General features: G+C 45.4%; 5 protein-coding genes across 5 annotated transcripts; 3 read left to right on the forward strand and 2 right to left on the reverse strand.

The window, feature by feature from the left end:
* Positions 1-1,039: 1,039 nt before the first annotated feature.
* BHQ10_008382 (uncharacterized protein) lies at positions 1,040-1,761 on the forward strand (the record flags this gene model as incomplete). Its single annotated transcript, XM_040881181.1, has 2 exons — positions 1,040-1,672; positions 1,729-1,761. 2 exons carry the CDS (start codon positions 1,040-1,042, stop codon positions 1,759-1,761), a joined length of 666 nt encoding a protein of 221 aa, XP_040736884.1.
* A 499-nt stretch (positions 1,762-2,260) lies between these two features.
* BHQ10_008383 (uncharacterized protein) lies at positions 2,261-4,190 on the reverse strand (the record flags this gene model as incomplete). Its single annotated transcript, XM_040881182.1, has 3 exons — positions 2,261-3,494; positions 3,548-4,085; positions 4,139-4,190. The coding sequence occupies 3 exons, from the start codon at positions 4,188-4,190 to the stop codon at positions 2,261-2,263; spliced, it is 1,824 nt and encodes a 607-aa protein (XP_040736885.1).
* Positions 4,191-5,521: 1,331 nt separating this feature from the next.
* BHQ10_008384 (uncharacterized protein) lies at positions 5,522-5,909 on the forward strand (the record flags this gene model as incomplete). Its single annotated transcript, XM_040881183.1, has 2 exons — positions 5,522-5,565; positions 5,621-5,909. The coding sequence occupies 2 exons, from the start codon at positions 5,522-5,524 to the stop codon at positions 5,907-5,909; spliced, it is 333 nt and encodes a 110-aa protein (XP_040736886.1).
* A 1,119-nt stretch (positions 5,910-7,028) lies between these two features.
* On the forward strand, positions 7,029-7,707 carry BHQ10_008385 (uncharacterized protein; the record flags this gene model as incomplete). The annotated part of the gene is made up of 2 exons (XM_040881184.1): positions 7,029-7,071; positions 7,136-7,707. 2 exons carry the CDS (start codon positions 7,029-7,031, stop codon positions 7,705-7,707), a joined length of 615 nt encoding a protein of 204 aa, XP_040736887.1.
* Positions 7,708-7,859: 152 nt separating this feature from the next.
* Positions 7,860-8,930, reverse strand: BHQ10_008386 (uncharacterized protein; the record flags this gene model as incomplete). The annotated part of the gene is made up of 7 exons (XM_040881185.1): positions 7,860-7,922; positions 7,972-8,207; positions 8,265-8,370; positions 8,428-8,561; positions 8,640-8,693; positions 8,754-8,790; positions 8,865-8,930. The coding sequence occupies 7 exons, from the start codon at positions 8,928-8,930 to the stop codon at positions 7,860-7,862; spliced, it is 696 nt and encodes a 231-aa protein (XP_040736888.1).
* Positions 8,931-14,165: the final 5,235 nt, after the last annotated feature.

A 14,165-nucleotide genomic window follows, 5' to 3' on the forward strand; every position in this document is an offset into this window, starting at 1 on the left:
TTTGAATCTCGGCATGTTGTCCGTTGAGGAAAATGAAGCACAAAACACAATATCAGCCAGCACAAATATCTTAAAATTGATCCTATTTTTCAACTTAAAGATGCAAAAAAGAACTTTAAAAAAACAGTTACTGTCAATAAAATAGCCTCATTTCATATGATTAAAGAATGATATCATGTGGTGGTGGCATATCCAGACATATTGCGGTACCCTAGTGTAAGGGTTAGGGTTCTGAAATAGTTTCTGAATCAGGTGTGCGCCTTAGTAGCTAACAACCGAACATTCAGAATATGCCTCTTTGTTTAAAAAGAGGCAGGTAGCTCGGGGGTTAATTGTGTATGGTAGTCACTCGTTGACCTTGGGAGCCCTACCTAAAGAAAACCCTGCGGTAAGAATCGCCATGGTTGCCACAAGAGCCAGGTTTGTTTTGAATCGGATTTATTGAATAACTGTATGATCTCGTCAAGTCAAGGCTCAAGGCTAGAATTGATCATAAATGATTATTCAATCGTTCGTCACGCCCTTGCAAAATGGTATCCTCATCCCTTGATAGATGATGAGCACGCAAGGACCAGAGTTTTTGCACTGCTTCAATAAAAGTCCCTACACAAGAGACATATGCGATTTTCTTTTTCTATATACTGTAAACTGTAAGTCGATTCATTAAAGGTATTGAGTATCCGCTTAGGCAAAAATGGTTGTCAAATATGTCTATAGTGTGAGGCACTTCGCTACGGCTATTTGTCTTAGGGCTAGTGTTGTCCCGAAGGAGTGTGTCTGCATTCCTAGATAAACAAGGCATGGAAAGCCAGAACTCAAGAGAAAGGAGGCTCTGGAACCCTTGGAGAAATAAAAAAATTGTTGATCAAGGGTGGGAATGCACCAAATAAAGACAGATATTCCATTCCACCTTTTCGTCGACTTGAAATTTCCTCGCCTTCATCCTGAGATGTCTTCGATGTGGTCAACTTATACAAATCTCTGTTGATCTGAACACTTTTTCAGTCTCGCTACGCGCTCTTGAGCACACGACGACAAAATGCAGCTGTCCAAACTCCTCCTCTCAACACTCCTCCTGTACACAACCACATCTTTCGCCGAGAAAGCGTCCTCCTCGCCCTCCTCAACAACAACAACTCTCTCCCACCCCACCGACTCATCAAACGACACCTCATCCATCCCCAACCATAATGGAACAGAAGAAGAGGAAGAACCAAACCCCCACCAACTCTCCCTCGACGCCATATCGCACGAATGGACCCAAATCTGTTCCTTGGGGTGCCAACCGGGCACATTCCCCAGCGACACGTACCATCTCACACACTATCTGCTGCCGCACCTAATCAATATCCAATACAAACCCAGCTGCAACGCCAAATCTGCCCATCTCAAATACTTCAAGGAGATCGCTGAGTGTTCAGGACGGCACGATTTATGTGCTGAGAAACTAGATAAAGGCACGATGAAGTGTCGTGACAAAGCGCTGAGGAAGGTTACGACAGACCTCAAACATTTGGGGGAGGGGGGCATGGATTGTGAGAGGGAGGAGGATTGGCAGGGGGAGTTTTATGGGAGTGTTTTGGAGGGGATGAGGTGGTTTAGGAGAGAGGTTTGTGCGCCGAGAGAGTTGATGAAAAAGGGAGGAGGGGAGATGAGGGATTGTAGGTTGATGGTGAGTTTTCATTTTCCATTCGAGTCGTATAATTAACTTGACTGACCTTTGGACAGGGAACTTGTATGTCGCCGGCTGATGAGCTGTAAGCTGGTCAGGAGGAAGGAAAATGTTGCAGGTTGGTAGCAAGAATCTGACGGGGATGTTTTATGCTTTAAAATGTCATAGAGGGACAATTAAGAATATGTAAAAATTTCATCGTATTCAGTACAAACATTCTCAGTCATAGCTAAGCAGACACGAGCTGTACAAGTACAATACCAACCAATCAATCAAGAACACACTCCATGCAATTTTCATAACAATTTGCAGCAGAAAAAGGGTACAAGAAATTAAGCTCGGCTGACTGACTAGCAGGCTGAGCAAGAAAGAAAACCAAAATCCGACAACGCCGACTCCCCACCGTCCCATGACCAAGTAAACCATCCAAAAGTAGATCAAGAAGAAAACATAGCCCTATCAAAGCAGCGGAGTTCGACAGACCGGTATCTATAGAAGAATAACTTCAACAGCCTATAACGCAGAACGCAGAGTAGAATGTGTATATAAACTCATATTCATAACTCGTGAGACGTCAAACAAAGCAGACTACTTCACCCGTGTCGGGGAAGCAGTGCCAACGCTGCCCACTCGGCCGCTAATCTTGCGGATACCTTTGGTCTCGCTCTTGCTGTCAGTGACTCGTCGGGGGCTGGAGCGGACTTTACTCATGGCGATAGCGCCCTTGCTTGTGGGGGTTTTCTGTGTGACGACAGCAGCTTCAACCCAGTTCTCGCGGTCTTCGTGAACTTCGTAGCTGGTGGTTACTGTGGTGGAGTAGCTGATGGATCGTGTTTTGGGAGAAGCGCTGGGTGATCGGGATGCGCGTTTGGCAAGTAGTCGCATTTGGATTTCTTCTTCGCTTTCGCTCTGTTCAGTTCCCGCGCGCTGGATTCGTTTCCCAGAGGCGCGTTCTTTTTCAGTCTCGCCATTGACAGCTAGTGCGCCCGATACATTTCGGGCGTATGGATGATGACGAGAGTCTTTGCGGTGAGACTTGCGAGGTTGTCCGGGAGTCGGCGCTGGTAAATTTTCATCCGTGTTATAATTGGAAGCTTCGTTGTTGTCAATCTCCCCCAATGCTGACCTCTTGGAATGACCGTTGTGCTGAGGAGGTGTAATAGTCTGTCCATTGCTGGAACGCTGCTTGTTGACTTGTCGGCCAGGTGTAACAGGCGCAGTCAAGGCCAGCTTCTCGCGCATGGTATCTTCAAACCACCACTCCCGGAAAGCACCCTGGTTAAGGTGCAGCCAGTGTTGTTGTGGCCCAACCACCATACCAGGACGCATGAACCGCATAAAAGCGATGATCTCATTTGCAGTAAATCCATGTCGGTAGATCAAGTATGCACCAATCAAGCAGCCAGTCCGGCCCAATCCGGCTTTGCAGTGAACGGCGATGTTCTTATTCTGCACGGTGATCATCTCGTGTGCCATCTTGATGAATCGTCGCACCAACGGTAATGGTGGGCAAGTTCCATCTTCGAAAATCATATCAATGTGGTTGATGCCGAGCGCAGTGAAATATGATGGACAGTAAAGCTCAGAGTTGAGGCGGACTACCAGACCGACGTCTCTCGACGAGAAATGTGTCAAAACATTCTTGAATGGCACGGGAAGTTTGGAAGAAAGGACTTCAGGTACGGTCGACGGCAGAGCTGCGTATTCGGCAGTGTTGGCTGGGACTGGGGCGACCGGTTGTTGCTGAGGCGATGCGAATGCGATGAAGTTTGGAGTGACCCAATTGAAATCACCCATATCGACTCGTTCATAACGTTCATACCTATATCGTCAGATCAAGCTTCCTTCAGAAGGCAATTCAGAGAAGCAACTCACTCTTCCAGGCTGAAATCCTTCAATCCACACAGAGACTCCTCCTTGGCCTTCCACACACCATACACGACATCCTGGATGTTGAGAATAAAGTCTGCCTGGCTGTATCCTGCGTCGCGGAAAGGCATGTATGGAGGATCAGCCTGAGCAATAGGCGCAAGAGCCAAATGAGGAGGCCACGACTGAATCAACACCATATAGCACGCGACCAAGCAGGCTGCATTCGCGCGGCTCCGAGGATCGGGTTTGCTGTAAAAAACCACTGGTCTCTCGGCATTGGCTGGATCACCAAGGATCTCGTGGAAATGAACAGCGAAGCGGTACAGGTGGCCGATGTGCAATGGGCCGAAATCGGCGTGGAATGCATTGTATAGGAGAGTATCGTCGACGGTAAAGTACACGGGGAGTTTGTGTTTTGCGACTCGTACGGGGCTTTGTGATGCTTTTGCTGAACGCTTGGAGGGAGAAGAAGCCTGGGTCGGGAATGGAAAGGCAGTGTAGGGATCAGGTGCGGACGAGTACGAGGCGAGATACAGGCGATCTGCGATATATTAGCGTGTGGTTGATAGCAATTGGAATTTCGCTCATGCTTACCTTGGATGTACTCGATCACCTGGCCGTGAGCATGGGAGGCGTGCGACGGCATCGTGAGTTGGCAGATATAATGGTTAGAGGTAGTGTTGATTCTCTGCTGTTGATACTTCACGGTGCACCAGATCAGTGTCGGAAGTAATTTGAAGCAAGAGATGTAGCTATTGACCTCGCATGACCAACAACGGTATAATTTGGCTGATAGACGTTTGGCGGCAGAATAAGAATGCTACTCGAGGTATATGCGATACAACAGATGAATACTGGAGTAATTCGTAGGCAGTATAATAAGCAGAAAGTGAGGCAGAAGAAGTTGAAGATAAGAGTTGGGGCAGGTTGCAGCAGGACAGGTAGTTATTTTGTTGCAGCATGAAGATGAAGTCGGCCATAGCAAGAATCATAATAAACGGCCAAATATGGATCCCACTGGGTATGCGGTCTGTGATTGGCCAGCATGTTATTATGGGTCTGTTGAGGACTAGCGCGGTTATGTTGGCCAGGCAACGCCAAATGCCTTAGACTTCAGGTCTTTTCTGTCTCTGCCTGGGCGAAACATTGCGAAGCATTCATGGCCATTCATCACGTTACAGAATGTCAAAACAAGAGAACGGCTATTGGCTCGGGCAAAGAGAACATAGTCGCGGTGATGAGGCAATATGTTTCGAGTTTTCATTCTCGATGATTTCMCCCGCCGACATCATGTCAACATCTGACCTCCTACGTAGTATCGCTTGGGTGTGTAGTATCTTGTGATCAGCTGCCACCTAAAACTTGATTACTGGCCCATTACTGTTTAGAAATTCTAGAATTCATGACTGTCTTCCAGGGAAGCCATCCGTAGCCTTGAAAATGCGACAGCACTCCGAAGCCGCAACTATTCCAGCTTTTACAGTGAACACCTTGCACTCCGATATCTGTAAAGTTTCAGTGTCTGAGAGGGTACCTAGGTATCATGCGTGTAATTATCTACTAAATATGTCTCGTAGCTTATATGCCTAGGTAGGATTCGTGTAATTAGATTTGAATATTTACTCTTCTTATGCAGTAGTTTCCACTGCCAAGTGCAATATATATCTTTGTTGTCAAAGTAGCATAACATCGAACTCTTGACCTGTCTACCTAGGTACGTAGTTGCTTGTAGAATTACTCCTAATCGCTGCAAACATTTATTATTTCGATAATAAATACTGAAAAAAATAGCTATACAACGAAAATTTATTATTGATTACGATTTGACCTGAACGATCTGGACTTAGGGTTAAGGGTCGGCATGACGACAATCAGCGGCAGCTGCCCCGCACATTCCAATCCGAACTGGCGGACTTCTTCATCGTCAATCTTTCACGCCAACTTCAACTGAGACCCGCCTCGATCAGCGCACTCAAAATGGCATCAACTACTAAGATAGAAACCGACTTTCCTTACTCTTTGTAGCCAACCCTATCCCATACGCCGAAAGGTCTTGGCTAACGCTACCGCACGCAGAGTCATCTCCATCCCCCTCCCCACCAACCGCCTGGCCTCCGCAGCCCTGCAAGCCATCCAAGTCGACAAAGAGATCTCTCCACTGGTGCACCGAAGTTTTGCGCTCAAGTCTCCTGATGTCAACGGTGATGATGCCGACGAAAGCAAGACTGTGCTCGAGACGACGTACCGCGCCACGACGAATCGTATGCTGCGGGTCTCTGTAAACGGGTTTATGGACACGCTGGGGGTAGTGTTGGGGGKGATTGAGGAGTTGGATGTTGATGTGCTGAGTGAGGAGTTGAAGTGATTGATCCTAGAGGAGTGAGAGAAAATATACTGCAACACGATGGTGGTTGCCGGCGTGAAGCAGATACTTTGTTCGCCTCATACACGGGAAACACGCGACATGGCGCATTTGCAGTGAGAATGCACTTGGAATGACTGGCTATACCTGCGATGAATCGCTCCGCGTAGAAGAGGAGGAGAAACCGATCCATTCAGAATACTTCGGCTCAGCTGACAGGATGAGATGGTATCCATGGTCACCTCAGGGACCTACCAGGCTACACTCATAACAGACCGATGCTGCCGCAAAGCTATTCGCAATTGCTGTACATTAGTTTACATCTGCGCATCATTCTAGACCATACCAGTGGCTACATGACTGTCGGCAATGGATCGCGTGAGATCTGATACAGCGATCGTGTCCAGGTGTTCGTCAGATAGATTACTGATAGTTTGCTAAGCATAGCACCGTGCGATATCTCAATTCTTCACAAAATCTTGTGTTCCTGCGTATCATCAGTTGCTCCTTCAACAGCCGAGGCGAGGCAAACAGCATCCAATCAGACAGCCGCCCGTTGCCAAGCCCCGATCAGATACTCTGATTGGGCAGACGAACTACCCGATCGGGAGGTCTGTTCTGTTCTCGGGATCGCTGGATTAAGACGCGCAATATAGCTTCATTCTATACGTGCGTATCGTGACAAATATTTTAAGCCTGCGAATTCAGAGTTCCTCGGCACCGGATGTCCGCCTTTCCGATGACGTTCATTAGTGAATCTCTGCTTCTAGAACGCAGCCATTACTAATCCGCTGATTGGCTCTTGTTAACCGTTGGACCATTACGTATTCGTCGTAGCTCCGGCTTGCTATCAGTTTCCATCGTGCAACACTCATGCCACTCCTACTTATATAACGCCATCCCACCCGTTCGTCAGATCGTAATTTCTATTTGTATTAAGATCGCGTCGATATTCGTCAAGATTTCGTTCATACGCTATTCGTGTCATTCACGGTTGTCGGTTCGTTATCCCTTCGCTCATTTGAAGCTAGAATACCGATAGCTTACTGACATGCGCGATCATAGCTAGTGACGACCCCTCATCTACACAGTCGACTCATCAGACACGCTCACCACAGCACAATGGCCTCTGCAACTACTTTCTACGACTTTTCGCCTCCCGACAGTTCGTCCCCTTCCCAATCCAGTATGCGCTCGACAGGGAAAATACGATACTAACAGACAAACAGAGAAAGGAAACCCCTACCCTTTGACCTCATACAAAGGCAAAGTCGTCCTCGTCGTCAACACAGCCTCCAAATGCGGCTTCACGCCTCAATTTGCGGGACTCGAAAAACTGTACAAATCCATCGAGGAGAAACATCCCGGTAAATTCACCATCCTGGGATTTCCGTGCAATCAATTCGGAAACCAGGATCCGGGAAGCAATGATGAAATCCAAAGCTTTTGCCAGGTTAATTATGGCGTGACGTTCCCCGTGTTGGGCAAAGTTGATGTGAATGGGAGTAAGGCGGAGCCGTTGTTTGAGTGGATCAAGGCCGAGAAGCCAGGTCTGTTGGGCGTGAAGAGGGTGTTGTGGAATTTCGAGAAGGCGTTGATCAATGGAAAGGGTGAAGTAGTGGGGAGATGGAGGAGTATTACCAAACCTGAAAGCCTGGAGAGCACGATTTTGAAGGAGATTGATATTGCGAGTAAGAATGCTACGGGTACGGAGACGGCTGCTGCTGAGGCAAAGCCGGCACCTACTGCGACGGAGAGCGCTGCTCCTGCTGCGCCTGCGGATGAGGCCAAGTTGGCTTGATTGATGCGCTGATGTTACTCTATTGTTATTTTGTGGGTTTGATGCTTGATACCAGATTGCAGTACGTTTGTCTGAAGACGTGCCATTAATATTAGTTCATTTCTATCCGTCCGTTCCACGTAAAACTCTTTTCGTTTTGATTAATCATGTATTCATGCCTTGGGAATCAAGTTTCTCAAGGAGAGATCGTAAACCACATCCTCCACCTTCTTGACCTGTACCCTCGTCAGTCAACATTCAGAGCTTGGAGGGGAGCGAAGTTACCGAGTATTTGATGCCATCACTCCTCTTCCTCAGTATATCATTCTTCAAATTCAGCAATTGGAACCCTGCAAACAAATCTTTGATGAAATTATTGATTTCAAGCGGACGGTGGTAGTCGCCCAATGTCACAGAATTCACAGCCAAACGAGACAATTCTTCGACCATCGAGATCAGGGAGAGGAGGTATTCTTCGATTGTGAGGTGGAACTTGTCTTCGTCTTTGAGGTTGACGGGTACTGTTTCGATTCGTAAGTCAGTGTGGCAATATCAAAGGGTCGAGGAAAGAGACGCACTGTCGAGGAAGTTTCCAACTTCTTCGATTGTGAGGAATGACGTTTTGGAGGAGTTTTTGTATTCGGTCAMCCCGCCGAGCCACGCGCAGAGTTCTATGTAGTATACCTTCCAGCCAGTTCTTAGCACCATATGGACATGGGTCGAAGGTAGGGGGAGATGTACCAAGTTTTGTAACTCGCGAGACCAGACTCCATTGTATTTGTAGAAAGGATGCTTGTTTGCGATTTCTGCAAGACGAGAAACGTCTTCTTTCTGAGCGAGGATTTGGGTCGCGGCGTCATCAAGGACGGATTTTACTAGAGCAGACCAATTGTATTAGCTTCATGTACTTCGGTTTGTGCTGTGTAGCTGTGACGAGCGGAGGAGAGGCGTACTGTCTTGCGAAGGTGTGGAATGAGCTCGAGAGAGGATCGCTTGCGTTGTTCGGCCTGTCGATCACTTGTGTCAAAATTTGTTCCGTCAATCGATCGATAGTTGGATAGAAGTACCTTTTCGAGCTAGACTCTGGACGATCTCGTGTAGTTCCTTTATTCGTATCAAAATGAGCTTCAGGTCATATCTCTCATGGGCTTTATTCGTCCCCCTTGTGCAAAGCTCACATCTCGAACAACAGTTTCTTCGTCAATCTTTGTTTGGAGGTTCTCGAAAATTGCTGGATCGATCATTTTGAAGAGGGCGAGCTGTAATTGAGGCTGAAGTGAAGAATGAGTGATGTAGATGAGGGGGGGTGTTTTCTGAAGAGATTGCGGGGAGCTTAGGTAGGTAGCTTGACGTTCGGAGCTACGTTTGCATTGTTTGTTCGGGGTATCAATCATGAACCATTTTTTAGCTTATATCAACGACGAGGCTTCCTTCGCTTGTTCGCGACTCATTGACTCGAAGATATCTGTAAATATACCGATTGACTCGGGATCACAGATTATTCCTGGGTTTCGGCGGATTTGATGTCTTTATATTGCTCAAGCCCTCGGTGTAACACCAATTCTTTGCATATATCCCAAGACAAAGAGCTAAACTACTATATACAGAGAACAGCTTTGGATGAAAGAAGTCCATAGCAATACAAAGTAGGTGGATAGTTTCAGTGAGTTAGATTTGGAACAAAAATAGCAGTTACAGCGACCTCCTGGGACTCATTCTCTTTGACTGACTGGTGAAGTACTGTCTCAATTCATACTCAGCCAGCAGCAGTCACCGTAAGGTCATTTACGTCTGGGTCACCAGATCGTTCCGGACGTCAAGTTCATGAGAGCATTGATATTCGGCAAGGCTCTGGCCCATAATCTGCTCCTGGGTTCCTGAAAATTACGTTGAGAGAGTCGTTCATTGCTAGTCTACTGAAAAGCGATGAATCGTCAGGTAACAGCCAACTGGCACATAAATGCTGTAATGATGGTAGCCTGACCGACACATCAAATCCATTCCTGATATCTCTTTCCGTCTCCTAAAGCCTTCTCATCTATAGATATCTACAGGAATATACAGTTGCCGTCCAGCATAATATTTCAGTACTAGGCTATGTCTTTACGGAATTGCAGATCTTGCATCATGATCCATCCCTGAAGGAATTTATGGATGGGTAATGAAGTTGAATTCATGTAACATGGCTTGCAAAAGAGAAAATCTTGATTCTTGTGATGATTTGTTCTCATTTCTCGAGCTTAGAGCAGCATGCTCGTTGAGTAGTACTGGCCAGCGATCACATATAAGACGTGATGACCGGATTATTCAGATTTAGGACTATTGCGTGGAGTAGAGGGACTGCAGAAATCTGCGGAATTATCTTTTCAGGAGTTGAGAACAAGAAGATGAAGCCCTTTTTTCTGGACTTTGAATCATTCTTTAAAACAGACGTCTATTGACTGGAGATGTTTGCATACAGAGCGAGTAGTCGTTGCGTTGTGTCCCATTTTTGATACTTTGCTGAAGCTAACTACTTTCATTTCAAGGATGTTTTAAAGTAACATCTTCTTAGTCAAAAAAGCAAAAACTGGATGACTTACATAGGCACAAAGGGAGTATCGGCTATTTCTCCTTACCAGTGAGCCTATACTTGGGCGCGGTAAACCTGGCCCGACAGCCTCATCCGGCTATATCTCTCCACCTATCAGACGATCCATTTCACCCCCATTGACTCCAAGCCGACTTAGTTGTTTTTATTTGATTTGGATAATTTAGGTGGACGCTTGTTTTGCTATTTTCGAGACATTGGCATCATCAATGTGTCGAGAGTGAATATGGATCGAACAGGACTTTTGAAAGACGACTCTTCTTCCCCTTCAAGGTCATCCACTACATGCAGTGACACCGACAGGTTACTGCAAGAAGAATATGGCGAAAAATTGCCCGCCAAACCATCCCATTCACGATCACTTAAAACAGCTATTCTTCATTTAGTCTCTTGGATAATCCACGCTACTCTTCTGTTTACAATCTTGGCGGTGTTCAACTCAAAACTACAATGCGACGAAGATCAGACTTATAGTGAGTGCATAGAGTTTCACAAAAAAATGCGACTAATTGCTTATTTATATTGAAGGGCCAAAATCTTTAGACAAAGTAATCAAATATGAGGACAGGCTCTTCCAGACCGACGTGGACGTTGGCAATGTTTACAAAAATCCCCCGAATCCCGCTACTGAAGAAGCCTGGAACGACCTTACTAGTGGTAAGTTCCCTCTTCTTCTGCCATATAACACTTTACTCTATACTAACAATTTGTCTGGTCTCTCAGTGGGAATTGTGAAAATAAATGACCAAGATTTAAAAATGCTTGGGCGGACGAGCTACCAAATGTACGATGGTTCGGGCTATCTAGCATCTGTTTCGATGTTTCATCAGCTGCACTGTCTTGTTCGTATCCCACCATAACGTTTTGATTGCTGTACCAAGGGCAGAATACTGAGTGCAATCGGTGTATTTAGAATATGCTTCGGAAATGCGCATATCGCGAAGCATATCCGTCATGTCCGGACGCTTCCGGCTCTCTACATATTCGTATGAAAGCACTTTCACCAATTGTGACCTGTATGGGATGGCTGACGTGATTCAAATTCATCTAGTTCATTGCGTCGACGTACTCCGACAGGCAATCATGTGCCATGGGGACACGAATATCCTAACATGGGATTTCGAGCCGGGGCTCATGGGAAAGCCAGTTGCTAATGGTACTGTTATGCATTCTTGTCGGAATTTTAATTCAATATATGAGTGGACAAAAGAAAGGCAGGTGTATTTTGAAGAGATCTCCGAGAGCGCGAAAAATCATACGCGTGATGCAGGATTTGATGCATATATACCTATGTAGTGTTGGCAATAAAAATGAATTCGGTTTCAATGAACCAAAAAACTGTTCAAGTAATCACAACTACTTCCTAAAATGTATTGGCAGTGTGCAGATGTAGACGCCATGTCAGAATTTTCGGATTTATGAAGGTCATACTGTGGAACAAGATCAATATGCTACTACTTCAAAACGAGCAAAATACACTGCCTATAATAGATTTGAAGTTACAAAGAGCTTGCACAAATACCGGTGCCTAGGCAGGCTAATGCCGATGTTGAGGTTTTTAATTACATGAACTGACCCGGGCTCACGCCATCTGACACAAGTAGAGAGTAGTACGAAAACCATTAATGTTATGTACAAGTGAATTTTTTGTTTGTTCTCGATGGATCAACTTAATCTAAGCCCAAGGAGATACTCTCAAGAAATCATGTCATAGTAAATTCAATATCGCTCCAAGAATCGATATCCTGTGTAAAGCATACTGAGTACCTTTTCCACGCCTCAAATTTGGCGGACATAGTTGCAGTATCATTCAGAGAGAATCGTTGCATAACAATTGGGAATCCTTCATGTCTCAGAGTAGCTTCGAAAGTGCCGGTGTGGATTGATTCGTTTCTGGTAGTAGCGGCGAAAGACACTGCACGGGGCCTAATTAGTGTCTTTGACTTCTTTCTTCTTGGGTTCAATGGAATAAGGGAGAGGACGATATGTAAAACATTTATGACTTACTGATCTTGTATCCGTCTCCTGGCTGGAGACCTGACCAGCACATAGAAAATGCTTTCGGGTGTAGAGGCAGAGTCATTGAGACTGATATGCCAAGTATGATTGTGCAGGATATAAGAATCCTTAGAATGAGCATTCTTATTGTCGGGGTATATGATTCGAAGTGATAAGAATTCTCTTCGCCAATGTAAGTGAATAGATTTGATGAGACCGAGAAAAGCAACGGGGCTGTTGATGACCGAACAACACGGAATGGGTACTGGAAGGAACTCCAGGAATGTTTGGTTAGGAATAAATGTATGATTCAATTTCACGTTGATGATCTAATTTGCACTGTTTTTTGTTCCTGTACTACTAAAGTTGGTTGTTACGATAGTCATTGGACTATCCTACCGGTAGCCTATTTGTTGCGCACAATCTGCCGACGAAATTACCGCCCGAAGATACGTTGTTTTATGCCACGATGACTAGCACGGCATACCTAGGGGAGTAACGTGAAAATATTCGCATTGCTTAGAGAGACATGTCCAATTCGAACGTGAACAATGTTCGTCTTTTCAAAGCCTGAAGCTTATCTACCGGTTTCCCAGGGTGATTACGACGGTGATAATGAAGCTGTACAGAGGAGGTATGTACTGTATGCGGAATGTTGATAGTAATCAGATTATATTGATTTTTGATTTACAAGGCCACGGAAACAGACTGGGAAAACTTTACTTGCGGTCTTGGGTGCTGTAACTCTGAGCATCCTGATTGGGATCCTGCTTTGGTATTTCCGATTCCAGAATTCTGGGACCTGTAGTCGACCTACAGTACGTCGAGAATGGAGACAACTTAGCTCAAAAGACAAAGTGAAATTCATTAATGCGATCAAATGCTTGCACTCGCATCCTTCTGTACTTGAGGACAATCAAGCTGCATCGATGTATGACGATTTTGCTTGGGTACATAGCGAACAGGGCAGATACAGTATGTTTCCCAGATTTCCAATAGTCCGTAAATTTATACTGACAATAGACACAAAGTTCATAAAACTTCATTGTTTCTCCCTTTTCATCGCTACTTTTTGCATGCATTCGAAACCACAATTAGAAATACATGCGGATACACTGAACATCTCCCGTGAGTTACGTCGAATCTCTAGCTGGAAACTTTGATTAACCTGAGTATCAGATACTGGGACTGGACGCAAGATTGGGAGGACCCAGCGAGTTCTGTCATTTGGGATAGCAATTTGGGCTTTGGCGGTAGCGGCAACCCTCTCAATGAAGACTGCGTTGAAGAAGGCCCGTTTGCCGGCTTTGAAGTTAGCTACAGAGCCGGAGATTTTATACCACATTGCCTTGCACGATCCTTCAGCAACGACAATGGAACTGGCAAATTTTCTGGATATCGTCTCAGACCAGATGCCGTATCAAAAATCCTGCAGAATGAACATTACGGTGACTTTTTGCTACAATTAGAGACGGGGTCACATAATGGAATACCTGATGGGGTCAATGGCGATTTCCATTTCTTTACAGCTCCAAACGGTGTGTCTTTCATTATACGATTTGAAAGGAACTATACTAATACCTTACCTCTGGTAGATCCCGTATTCTATCTACATCATGTACAGCTTGATAGATTATGGTGGATATGGCAGCAAGCAGATTCATCAAGGTTGTCACTATATCGTGGACTACAAGATGATTCCCCATTATCTTTGCAAGAACCATTACAATTAATGGGACTCACAGAAAACAAGCATGTGGCTGATGTTATGAAGACTGAGTCCGCTACTCTGTGTTATCGGTATTGATGCTGGTACCTATCATACTGGGACTAAGAATTACATTCTGCATATGAGAAGCTTAGTGCTATCAGTTTTAGGTGAAATTTTCGC

Source organism: Talaromyces amestolkiae (genome assembly GCF_001896365.1).
Source record: "Talaromyces amestolkiae strain CIB chromosome Unknown scaffold19.1, whole genome shotgun sequence".
Classification (NCBI taxonomy): Eukaryota; Fungi; Ascomycota; class Eurotiomycetes; order Eurotiales; family Trichocomaceae; genus Talaromyces; species Talaromyces amestolkiae.